General features: G+C 39.0%; 1 protein-coding gene across 1 annotated transcript in view; it reads left to right on the top strand.

Annotated features, from left to right (window-relative positions):
- Window positions 1-515: 515 nt before the first annotated feature.
- Window positions 516-13,907, top strand: part of LOC127437371 (engulfment and cell motility protein 3-like) — a 38,143-nt gene continuing 24,751 nt past the window's right edge. The window contains exons 1-2 of the mRNA XM_051692189.1: window positions 516-799; window positions 3,133-3,234. Coding sequence (XP_051548149.1) covers window positions 3,157-3,234 — 78 coding nt within the window. The 5' untranslated portion in view covers window positions 516-799; window positions 3,133-3,156. The remainder of the gene's footprint in view (window positions 800-3,132; window positions 3,235-13,907) is intronic.

Below are 13,907 nucleotides of genomic sequence, written 5' to 3'. Positions count from 1 at the left end.
GGTTTTAGGGATTACTTATGTCATCAAGGCAATGAAGTTGTAAAATTGGACAAATCTTTACACTGAAAAGGTTATCAAATTATTTTATTACACTAAAATGTTAACGCATATTGTTTACGTTTTGTTGCTATATTTTAGAACCAGTGAGTATGGTAATGTTTATGGATTGACCCCATTCGCTCCCATTGTAAATGCCTCACTGTAACAGATTTACAGACTTTTTTCTTTTTTTTTTTTAAAGGAGGGACGAGTTGAAATCCATTTTTGTGGTAATAATAAACATTATGCCACAAATGCTGTCGATTGAGCTTTACTTGTATTGAACCCGGAATATTCCTTTCATCTCTATGTTGCTAAATGACAATTAAATTAATTATAAAAACAGATTGTCGTTACACTAACAAATAAAACTTCCATATTCAGGCATTTTTCATATATAATGATTTAGGGAACCTTTTGCATATTTGTAATATAAACGACACGTTTACGCGTTTTAGTTTTGTCGCATCTCTAACGGTGTACACAGGATGTAAAGTTGACTAAAGTTTCAGGGGAGCAAAAGACCCGACATTTTTCCTTGCTTGAGGAAAAGAAAAACATTTGGGGAGTGCTGGGTCTTCGCTCCCTCCTCAAGGGGGCGGGAGGGACATTATTCAACCCGGAACTGTGAATGTGATCGATTAGAACTCTGAAAACTTCGAAGGAAATGCAACCGTTCGATTAGAGCTCGGAATAAAAGATCAAATGTTTATGCGCTCTGCGATCTCGCTGACTGTGAAACTTCCCTCGCTTCCAACAGGTAAGACCAGAGTCACAACAACAACAACAAAAAACTTGTGTTCGAAACGTTTGGCCAACTTCTTCCCTGGCTCACGCAAAGCAAAAACAGACTTCACGCAAATGTTGACATGCATTTCTTAATCGGTTCATTTTGTATTCGAGTCTTACGCATATTGCTGGGTGTAAAGAACGAAAAACGCTCAATGTTAAACTTTTTGCTTCTGTTGGAACTTAAGGGTTATATAACAGATTTATTATACCATCTAAAATTTAAAAACACTGAGTTTTGAATTAAAAATATGTCCTTACAAATGTTGTGTATCTGATGTCATTTATTAGTGCATAGTAAAGCACAGCCAAGCGCGTGAAGTCTAAGCACGTGTTTGAAAATCTGTCTTGCACTGTGGATTTGCTGAAGAACGATATAATATAGAACTCCATTGGAATTTGGTAGAAAAAGTGTGTGTGTTCTTTGATTTGGGGGTTGGTGGTGTGTCATAAGGTGGCACAGCTGAAATTCCAGGAAGGCTGTTTTCATGCACTCCCACTGTGATCAGACTCATGCACATGCTTCCAAGAGCAAGCACCATTGGGAATGCTGTCAGTGGACACTGAAGTAGTGAATGTAGCTCAGCTTACCTTACATTTACTGATTTTAGTGTGCAGATTTTCTCCCTTTCTATCTTTATTTCTGTCTCCATTTTTTATTTACTTTTTGGCCCAAAAAGGAGAGCGGAGGGAGGACTGTGCTGTCACAACTCCTCTCTCAGCGTGCTGAGGCATGCTGGGAATGAAGCCTGGGGAACATTTGACCTGTGTCAGCAACTCTCATGCAAAATCTTAGACGAAGAGCGCTGTCTTACAACATGTTTAATCCTCTAGAAGGATCCATGCACAGATCTCATTATTTCCAGGCTGCTCAATCATCTGCCTTCGATTAGTCTGGAAATGTTACAGTATGTCTGAGTTCTCAGTTAGTAAGGTGATATAAAGAGAGCAGTGATAAATTGGTAGAAGTTTTAGGTACATAGGTTGTTTTGTGTGTGGTGTAATTTTTGATCCTCAAAATCCCGACTCACTTTTTTCCAATGGGAAGCCCTCTAAGGACAATACTAGACGGCCTGCACATATGGAAGTACTTGAGTCTGTTAAATAATTCGGCAGAGGCTCCTGTTGATAAAGCCACCATTTGTGTGTGTGTAGAAGTAGTTTGAGCCTCAGATGGCACGTTCACAGACCGCCCACAGTCTGTCTGATGCATACTGCAGACAAAAATGGAAAGAGCTTGCTGAAATTACCAGTGTCAACTGGATTGGCTGGCTTCATGCAACTTTTTTGAATCAGGGTGCGCAGGTTTTTAATCAGTTCACACAGAAACAAAGTCGTGTTTAACAAGGTACCAGGCAGCTACAATCAGCTCCTTCATGTGGACATCAGAAAGTCATTTATTGCAAGAAAGCTGCTTAAGACTCCAAATCGGGGTATGTGTTTAAATGAAATATGTTATCGGCTTCTATTTACTCCAGTATAAGCTATATGCGGCTCAGTCAGTAAGCAGCTTTCTCCACAGTGACATCATTTCCATTGAATGGACCAAAAGAGCTGAAATATTCTTCTTAAAATCTTTGTGCTCAGCAGAAGAAAGAAAGTCATACACATCTGGGATGGCATGAGTGTGAGTAAATAATGAGAGATTTTATTTTTGGGTGAACTATTCCTTTAATCCCTTATCATGTCTGCAAAATAATGTATTATTTTTCAGATGAATAGAAAAATCAAAGTCTACATACATTTCAGTTTTTTTGTGAGATTTTCCTGATTCCAAATGGCACGTAAAAAAATAACACATTGTGCTTGGACGCTATACATGTCAGTCAGATAATGCCTTTCAGACAAAGAGGGTGGTTCATGGCCTGAATAACCAGCATAATCGACCAGACTTTTTGCTGATAGCCAATAATCTTACCAGACTTGTGTAAAAGCACAGAAAGAACAAGAAAACATAGTGCATCACTAACAACAAGCTTGCTTGCTTATCGTAACTTGAAACCCAAAATGAGCGAGGCACAAGTTCTCCTTTAAAAGAGGAAGAAAGGGACATAGAACTCAGTCATCCTGAAAATAGAATGAATGACACATTTACTCTCCTAGAGTCTGTTGTGTGTGGTTTGAAATGTATCAACCTACTGTACTTGTTTTTTGTAAGACATCAAAACAGGATGAACGTATATTACAAACATATACTGATCTTTGTACAGTTTCTCATTGCATGCATTTTAATTTCATTTTTTGAGTACTTGTGAATTATTTTATTGATCTCTATCTCCTGCATATTATTTCTCTCTCTCTCAGGGTTGTAGACATTCACCTTTTAAAATGCCTCAGCAAAAGGATATAGTAAAGATTGCCATCCAGATGCCGGGCGCATACCCGCAGCTCATTCAACTAGACCAGGTGAGCCATCAAATGCTTCTCTGATGCTGCCATCATAAAGCGGACATTAACCTGTGCACACGTAAAAGAGCAAAACCTGTTCGCCAGCATTTGAGGAATAACAAAACTGTTCATTCAATGTCATGCTGAACTAGGTTTTTCTTACAACAGTTCATAAAACATATCATAAACATATTAAATAAAGAGCAAGGGATTTCATCCAAATGAGGAAGTAACTTGTGTAAAATGATTTGAATTTCTAGAAATCGTGATTGTGCAATTGGAGTGCACGGCTTACAATTGCAAAGTATGCTCTTGGAAAGTGCTTGGAGACTGAGTGATATGCTTCATAAAATCAACATTATATAATCTATAACTAGATTTGCTTCTGGAGCGAGATTTAACATGCAACATTTAAATGAGATGATGTCACACAATCTGCCCTTGTTTACATCTGCCTAATTTGGCAGGTTTCTACCAAGTGACTGATGAATTTACGCCAAAATACCATTGTTTCATTGGACACACAGCCTTTGGCATCAACAACAAGATATGGGAATTGTTTTCTACTCCCTTTTAATAAATAGTTGATAAGCCTATTTATTTAGCTATCCTAAATGCATGATTATACTGTATTATTAGTTGCATTTTAATATTTACATTTAGCATTGTTTTTTCCCTTCTGTTTGCCAACGTATCAGAATAGACCTGCGACCCATTTTTGGGTTGTAAAATACCAATTTTTTTCCTTTTATATTGTACCATTTTATAATCTCATACTAGTTGAGCAAATACATGGAATATTTGTGCTTTTAAAAATTAATTTGTCATAGAGCACGACTATTTAAGGGAACTGCTAAATTATAAAACCAGTAACAGCACCTGAAAAATAAACTATCCCTAATAATTTCCCCTCTACACTTACCTTAACTCTAAAAATTGATGTTGGGAAAAAAAAGTTCATTGGTATGATACAGCGGCATGCAAAAGTTTTGGCACCCGTGGTCAAAATTTCTGTTACTGTGAATAGTTAAGTGAGTAGAAGATGAACTGATCTTCAAAAGGCATAAAGTTAAAGATGAAACATTCTTTTTAAAATTTTAAGCAAGATTAGGGTATTATTTTTGTTTTGTACAATTTTAGATTGAAAAAAAGTAAAGGAACACCATGCAAATGTTTGGGCACCCCAATAGATTTGAGCTCTCAGATAACTTTTACCAAGGTCTCAGACCTTAATTAGTTTGTTAGGGCTATGGCTTGTTCACAATCATTGTTTGGAAAGGCCAGGTGATGCAAATTTCAAAGCTTTATAAATACTCTGACGACTCTAAGCAGCCGCCTAGCACTCTGACAATTAAAATAATTGATGCCCACAAAGCAGGAGAAGGCTATAAGTAGATGGCAAAGTGTTTTCATGTAGCCGTTTCCTCAGTTTGTAATGTAATTAAGAAATGGCAGTTAACAGGAACGGTGGAGGTCAAGTTGAGGTCTGGAAGACCAAGAAAACTTTCAGAGAGAACTGCTCGTATGATTGCTAGAAAGGCAAATTAAAACCCCTGTTTGACTGCAAAATACCTTAAGGAAGATTTAGCAGACTCTGGAGTAATGGTGCACTGTTCTACTGTGCTGCAACACCTGCACAAATATGACCTTCATGGAAGAATCATGAGAAGAAAACCTTTCCTGCGTTCTCACCACAAAATTTGGCATCAAAAGTTTGCAAATGAACATCTAAACAAGACTGATGCAATTTGGAAACAAGTCCTGTGGACTGATTAAGTTAAAATATAACTTTTTGGCCGCAATGAGCAAAGGTATGTTTGGAGAAAAAAGGGTGCAGAGTTTCATGAAAAGAACACCTCTCCCAACTGTTAAGCACAAGGGTGGATCAGTCATGCTTTGGGTGTGTGTTGATGCCAGTGGCACAGGGTAGAGGGAAGAATGGATTAAATTAAATGTCAGCAAATTCTGGAAGCAAACATCACACCATCTGTATAAAAGATGAAGAGGATGGCTTCTACAACAGGATAATGATCCTAACACACCTCAAAATCTTCAATTGACTACCTCAAGAGGCACAAGCTGAAAGTTTTGCCATGGCCCTCACAGTCCCCCGACCTAAACATCATCGAAAATCTGTGGATAGACCTTAAAAGAGCAGTGCATGCAAGACGGCCCAAGAATCTCACAGAACTAGAAGCCTTTTGCAAGGAAGAATGGGTGAAAATCCCCCAAACAAGAATTGAAAACACTTAGCTAGCTACAAAAAGTGTTTAGAAGCTGTGATGCTTGCCAAAGAGGGTGTTTCTAAATACTGACCATGCAGGGCGCCCAAACTTTTGCATCGGGCCCTTTTCCTTTTTTGTTATTTTGAAACTGTAAAAGATAGAAATAAAAAAAAGGGATATTGCTGAAAATATTAAAGACATTTGTCATGTTTAACTTTATGCCTTTTGGAAATCAGGCCATCTTTAACTCGCTTAGCTATTCACAGCAACAGAAATTTTGATCAGGGGTGCCCAAACTTTTGCATGCCATTGTCTTTGTCAAATACTCATGTTAAAATTGGGGCTGTCAGTTGACCCTTCGCTAAGCTCCGCCCCCCCTTGGTTACCGTTGCTTGCACTGACAAGCTCTGCAGAACTCCCCATTGGAATGAATGGGAGATTGCCATGAACGACGCGGTTTTTGACTAAATATTCTCATAAACGGAATGGATAATACTTTTACGTGCTCTGGTATGAAGAGTGACATTGTAATGAATATTTATCTGAAGTTTTTGTAAAAGTAATGGTTAAATTACACAGTAATTTGATTAAAAACTGTGGAGACTTTGAATCAGAATCAAGCCAAACGATTAATACAGTAACTTGAAAAGATAAACTTTTTTAATAGCGATTACACATCTAATAACATTAGTGTTAGTGAACAAAGCTGTTTATCACGTCTCATAACAAACACATTTTTTTGTTATTAACAATTTTATTGATTCCATATAACATATAAAAAATAAAAAAAACAGAATATTTGGAATCACATTATATAATTTACAACCCTTCCCCCCGAACATTAACAGTCTTTGGCATCTGTTACACCTGTGTTCAAATGCCAATTCACAAAGACTCACAAACAGACAATAAAACAGTAGAAAATATTTAGAAATATATATATAAAAAACAAAAAGTATACGTTCAAAAACAAAAAGGCTACAACACACACATTTAAAACAACACGTCTCCCTCCACTGCCCCTCCCCGAGAGCCTTCTAAAAAGGCTAAATAGCTGCCCCATGTCTTGATGAATAAATCTGTGTTGCCTAGTCTTCTATATGACAACTCTTCAAATGCTGCCTCCCTGCCCATCTCCGCATACCACTCACGAAATGAGGGTGCTCCAGCCGACTTCCATCCTCTAAGGATAACCTGTCTGGTTAATCATAACACCGGCCAGGATCCAATTCTTCATCTACTTATCCCCTACATCAATGACCGCCCCATCACCTAAAATACAGAGTCTAGGGTGAAATGAGATTTGAGTACCTAATACGTCACCCATAATACTCTGGACCCTCAACCAGAATTCTTGTATCTAAACACACCACCAAAAAACATGGGCTGTGTCCCCATCTTCTGATTGGCATTGCCAGCTGGTGGGTGTGTCTTTAAGACCCAGCCTATACAATCTAGAGGTGGTCCAACAGGATCTATTTAAAATCTTAATAAAAGGCACACTCTTGCATGTCTAGATGTAGACTTGATGTTTTTAGAATCCTAGCCCACGCTCCCTCCTCCAATACCAAGTTTAGATCTTTCTCCCATAATCTCTTGAGCGAAGTTGAAGCTCCATCCCCAAGACTCTGAATTAGCAGGGAGTTATACACTGATGCCTCATGGCCTTTTCCAAATGCGGTAATCACCACTTCCAGAGTATCTGCCGCTTTAGGGGGGGTGTATACTACCCCCAAAAATAGTACAGAGCAGGTGGCGCAGCTGTAAATACCTAAAGAACTGAGATCTGGGAATCCCAAAATGTTGAACCATATTTTCAAAAGATCTCAACACTCCACTTTCATATATGTCACTGAGTGTAGTAACCCCCCTCACAATCCACTCTGACCAGCAGAAAGGGGACTTATTAATACATAAGTTTGGATTCTGCCATATGCTCGAGGCAACATTTAAATAAATGTCCGAATTAAACACTCTGGACACTTACCGAGTGCAAATGCGAGATAGCGGGGTGTAACTTAACTTCTCCGATTAGTTTGATAGAAAGGCTTTGCAATGGCAAAATAGGGGCAAGAGCTTCCTGTTCAAAATAAAACCAGGGAGGGGCTCTCTCAGGTTTAAGCGACCAATTAACCAAATGTCTGAGACCGAATGCATAATAATAAAACAAATGCTTGGGTAGGTCTAGCCCACCTTTGTCAAACAGCCTATGTAATTTATTGAAATGTAATCTGGGACGCTTACCATTCCAAATGAAGGGAGGGATTGTATCAGGTAGTTGAATTTTGGAACACAATTCATTTTAATAACATTAATTGTCCCAATCATAGATAAATGTAATGAAGCCCACCTGTCCACATCACTCAAACCTTTTTATTAAAGGGTCAAAATTAACTAACTGCTATCAGAGCCAAATCTTTGGATTTAGACCAATTGACTCTGTATCCCGAGAATTTAGAAAAGGAATTAATAATTCTGTAGAGGCAAGGCATAGATCTAGTGGGGTCGGAGACGAATAATAAAATATCATCTGCATGAAGCAAAAGTTTATGCGCCATACCTCCTGCCGCCTCCCATGGAAAATCATCTTCCTTTCTTATCACGGCAGCTAATGGTTCCAGGGCAAGACAGAACAATAATGGGGAAAGAGGGCAACCCTGCCGGGTACCCCTATCCAGAGTAAAATAATCTGAAATTAATCCATGTGTTTGTACCACTGCTACCAGGTGTCTATAAAGTAACTTAATCCATCCTATAAAAGTATTCCCGAACCCATATATTTCCAAAATCTTAAAAAGATAATCTCATTCAACCATACCAAACGCCTTTTCGGCGTCAAGTGAGATGGCAGTGACCGGAGTCTGATCATTCGCCACTGACCACATGGTATTGATGAAACACCTAATGTTATCAGAAGAGCTGCGGCCCCGAATAAACACCACCTGATCTGTATGTATTAGAGATGTCATAACTTAATCAATTAGCCAAAATTTTTGACAATATTTTTACATCTAACTGGATCAGGGAAATTGGACGGTAACTCTTATACTCGTTTGGATCTTTGTCCTTTTTAAGAATCGGACTGATTTGGGTTTGTGTCATGGTTTGCGGAAGCTTTCCATTCTTTAATGATTCCGTATAAACTTCTAACAAAAGTGTAGCCAGTTCTGTAGCATAAGATCTAAAAAATGTAGTGGCAAAGCCATCTGGCCCAGAGCCTTGCCTGTAGGCAAGGCCTTAATTACCTCGTCAAGCTCCTCCAAGGTTATTTCACAATCAAGAGAATTTTAGACGTCTCAGACGTCAGTTTAGGGAGTTCTAATGGTTCCACAAAGTTTCTAATATCTTCATCAGTAGACGAAGACGTGGAACTGTAGAGATCAAATAGAATCCTTTAAAAGCATTATTAATATCAATAGCTGAGGTAAATATTTCACCACTAGCAGATTTCACTGAGGGAATGGTAGAAAAAGACTCTCTCTGCTTTATATATCTAGCCAAAAGCTTACCTGCCTTGTCCCCCAACTCAAAGTATGACTGTCTTGCCCTGAATACCCAAAAGTCAACCTTCCGTGACAAAATAGTATTATATCTGTATTTCAATCGGATCAATTCTCTGAGGCCATCAGACGACATTTGGTACTTCAGCTCTGCCTCGGAGTTTTTAATATTCCCTTCCAACTCCACGAGTTCTTGTGCTTTGGATTTTTTTGATGAATGAGGCATACTGTATGATCCGGCCCCTAAGAACCACCTTAAGCGCCTCTCGAACTATGCCCACAGAGGATACTGAGGACCAGTTGGTCTCCATATAAACATTGATTTGTTGGAATTCAGGATTTTGCAAAAGGGATACATTAAAGCACCAACTATATGATTTCTTTTTCTCTGTATGTGGCAACACCTCTAAACTCACCAGGGCATGATCTGAGACTAAGATGTTTCCAATTGAGCAGTCAACGACAGAAGAAATGAGGGACATTGATATCAACAACAAAAAAAATCTGTTCTTGAATAAATCTTATGGACTGATGAAAAAAATGTATAGTCCTTAGCAGATGGGTTCAGAAGTCTCCAAATATCTGTAAGACCAAGATTTTTTACATATCCTGTGATGCGTCAGTGTTGCTGTAGGGGGCTTACACACTTTTGCTTTTTGATCAAGGACTGAGTCCATCAATAGATTAAAGTCTCCTCCCAATATTATATCATGAGGGGTGCCAGCGGCTTGCAACATCCCTTCAAGATCTATAAAAAAGCCCTGATCATCAGCATTAGGTGCGTAAATATTAGCCAAAATCAACCTTTGCCCCTGAATTTCTGCTAAAACAATAATGACTCTTCCTAATTTATCTTTAATCTGTTTGAGACATTTGAATTGTAGATGTTTATTTATCAATGTAATGACTCCCCTGCTCTTACTTGAGCCAGCACTAAAGAAAACATGTCCACCCTATATCTTCCCAAATTTTTCAGCTTCCTGCAGGGAAAGATGCATTTCTTGAAGAAACACTATATCATATTTCTTACGTTTAAGAAAATAAATAACCTTTCTTCTTTTTATGGGGTGCCCCAACCCATTCACATTCCATGTGGAGAGAGACAATCCACTCATATTAACATTTGACATTTTGACATATTAGAAAAAATAGATTGTGTGTCAAAAATAAAATTATAAAGACCACATTCCCCATTAGTGCAACAAAAAAAAACCAAACTTCCCCCGGAACAAAAAAAAAAAAAAAAACTGAAAAAAGAAAAACGTGCGCATTAACCCCACGCATGACAGCGCCAACAGGCGTCCATCCCTTTAAACTCAAACAGTCCATGTACGCCTACGAGAGTCCCCGCTACAACTTTGCTGTCGGATTGCTCAAGTCCGGTGCCTCTAAACAAATTTTGTGAGACAGAATTACACTGCAAAAAATAGTCTATAAAACAAACTCCAGCCAATAAACTGAATAAAAAATAAATAAATAAAAAACGTGTAGATTCATCCTAGAAAAAAAAAAATTCAAAAATAAAATAAAGGGGCTGTTCAGTTCTTCAGGCAGTCAAACGAATGTTCAGTAAGCTGGCCCATTCGGCCGATACATGAGTGCAACAAAAGACCCATTCACTCCATTGTCCTGCAAGAGATTTTCCACAAAACAAACTGCTGGCCACAGGAGGCATAAGCACCAAAAATGTGCAGATTTATTCACAAGCTGTCCCGAAGAAATTATATTACACAAAACAAACTCCAGCTGCTAGGTGGAACCAGCACAAAAAGAAACGAAAAAGGTGCCCAGCTTCCTCGGGCCATCGAGTGTATATTCAGTGAGTTGGTTCACTAAGCAGCAACATGAAAATCACCAAATGACTTACTCACTCCAATGTTTTTATGAAGGACAGTGCTTGCTGTGGTCATGTAAATTCTCTACATCCATCCTTAGTATCTATTCTCAGTTTGGCTGGAAACATCAGAGCAAATGCGACCTTCCGTTGATGTAAGAGATTCTTGCATTCCTTGAATCGATCACATTTCTCTCTTGTCGAATTTGCAAAGTCTGGGTACAAGAAAATGCTGTGGTTCTTCCAAGAAAGCTTTCCTTTACTCATTTATCAGATGATCTCCGAAATTTGGCCAGAATTGATCGGGGCCTGTCTCCCTCAGCGGATCTCCGAGCTGGGACTCTGTGAGCTCGCTCGATTACCAGCGTATGGCCTGTTATTTCGAGCCGACTCGGGAAGAGCTTGTCTAGGAATTTCACCATATCTCTGCCTTCTTCGTTCTCAGGAATTCCAAAAGTTCGGACGTTGTTTCACCAATTACGATTCTCAAGGTCTTCCAGCTTTTCCCAGACACACTGGGAATCTGCCTTGCTCACTAGCAGGTTAGCAGCTAATTCCCTATCCGATGACTCCAGATAATAGATCCGTTTCTCGACGTCCCCGATTCTTGTAACCAACTCAGAGAATTTCGTTTCTATGGAAGTGATCGATCGACGTATTACAGCAAGATCCTCCAAGTCCACCACGACCTTCGCCAGCATTACAGACATGCTGGACAGCTGACATTGAATTTCTCCCACCACACCGTCCAAACTGAGTCCCTGGTCTGCGGCCCTGTCGGAGGTATCAGCTTGAGCACTTTTTTTTTCTCTTCTTTTTCTCCCCAATTTGGAATGCCCAATTCCCAATGTGCTTTTAAGTCCTCGTGGTCATGTAGTGATTCACCTCAATCCGGATCGCGGAGGACAAATCCCAGTTACCTCCGTGTCTGAGACCGTCAACCCGCGCATCTTATCACGTGGCTTGTTGAGCGCTCAACTCACCACGCCCCTCACCAAGAACGAACCACATTATAGTGACCACCAGGAGGTTACCCCGTGTGACTCTACCCTCCCTAGCAACCGGGCCAATTTGGTTACTTAGGGGACCTGGATGGAGTCACTCAGCACGCCCTGGGATTCAAACTAGCAAACTCCAGGGGTGGTAGCCAGCGTCTTTTACCACTGAGCTACCCAGGCCCCCACGTAAGTGTCTTTTAATTTCTCCAGAGCCCGAGGATTTTGAATTATTTGACATATTATCTTCATAGAACAGTTAAGAATCAGGATGTGTCGAATCTCACCGGTTTATGACACAAATGGTAATAAAACTAGCAAAGTGCGCAGAGTTCGCCGTTCACACGTCTGACCCTCACATGGCGCCACGCGACTCCCCCATAACACACTAATTTTGATGCTGTGAACTGTTTATTTACTATTGCTTTACTATGACTTGGATCAATACATGAATTAATGTTCGGTTATTAACTTTAATTTACCTTGGAGCAAATGTAGGTGTCATTGCAGATGTTATATGTCCATTTGGCAATGAGGACTGACACGGTTTAATCCATAACATGCTTTTCTCCAGATGCATTTAAAGATTTTTCTTTAAAAAAAGAAAGAAAAACTCTGCGTGTATGCTGAGTAACTCGTGTCACTATTACAAACTTTTATTTTATTTTGATAAAATCCCGCTTAACTACTCAAACACACATTACTTTCAATAGGCTGTCATTAGAAAATAGGAAAAGCGTGTCTGAGCAATGGCGGCAGGGCAACAGTTGCTAAGACAGGATTGGTCAGAAATGCTTTTAAGGCGGGGCTTAGCGAAGGGTCAGTTGATAAAATGTTCAATCTAATCAAAAACATGACGAATAATTAATAGAATTCATTGAATATCAATATTTGCTGCAAAAGGCATGCAAATAAAGATGCTTCAATAGATAATAACCAAAATAAGTATAATAATTCTTATATTCAAAGACATTACATTATTGTGGGAAACAACTAAAGAATTAATTAGATGATACAAAAAGAGTCTTTAGAAGTTGGAAAATTCCGGAATTTATGTACAGTCAGGTTGAATGATTAATTGTTAATTTTTATGTAATAAATCACAAACATTCTATTAAGGCATTAAATTGACAACCTTAGTTAAAATATCTTAAAAGCCCTTGGGTAGGGAAAATTGGTTTGCATTTAAAAAATTTACATCTCAAAGAGTGACTTAAATACTTTTGTAAAGCAGGACCGGTACCAAGATTCAAAATATGGGGGGCATTTTGAACTTTTGAGTTGGCAAGTGGTGGTCTCTTCTCTGGACCTGGAGGGGGGTGTCAGTTTCTGGGAGGCACAAGGAAAACATAACCCCCCCAGGTCTCCCCATAGACCTGACTATTTGCAAAAGCCTACATTATCTGTAACAAACCATAGAGTTGAATATAAAGAAATTTTGTATGCTATAATAAAGTTTCTCTTAACTAAGATACAAGCAACTTTGTATCTTACAGCAGACTTTTGTTATTTAAATGTATTTGGTCTACACAATGAAGGACTTTCTACATCTTACAAATCATAACCAATTAGTTCATTCTCAGTTGCTTTGAATGAGATATTATGGCATCTGCCCAGTCAAAACAATAGGGTGGACAAGTGTTGTGCATATTTAATATCATCATAGGTTTTGGTCCCATTGTGTAAGATGTCTTAACAGGATGTGTTATTGTGAGTGAAGTCTTCACAGTATGAAGGGCCAGCCATTGTCAGAGGTCTCTGTGGGATCTTCTCACCATGGGATAACAGGGTTGAAATATGAATGAACCTGTTGTGTGACAGTGATTTGGTGCTTACGGATAACAAAGAACCTCAAATCCCCTAATGACCTTCCCTGCATCACTTCCTCGCTATTCAAAATGCTTCCACATGGCTTGCCAGCCCATCGGCCACAAATTATAGGCTACTGATTGGTCAACCGCGGAACACCAAAATTTCTGATTGGTGAGCCACAGCGGCAGCCACAAATTACGAGCTCTTTCAGATGCTGACATGGGAGATGCTTTTCTCTCTTGTCTTTTAAAAGCTTTTCAAAAAAAAAAGATGAATCAAAGCTCTCAGAGCATTAAAGAGATAGTTCACTCAAAAACGAAAATTC

Source organism: Myxocyprinus asiaticus, chromosome 48 (assembly GCF_019703515.2).
Source record: "Myxocyprinus asiaticus isolate MX2 ecotype Aquarium Trade chromosome 48, UBuf_Myxa_2, whole genome shotgun sequence".
Classification (NCBI taxonomy): Eukaryota; Metazoa; Chordata; class Actinopteri; order Cypriniformes; family Catostomidae; genus Myxocyprinus; species Myxocyprinus asiaticus.
The sequence above is the reverse complement of the archived record's forward strand: the minus strand, read 5'-3'. Positions and strand labels throughout refer to the sequence as shown.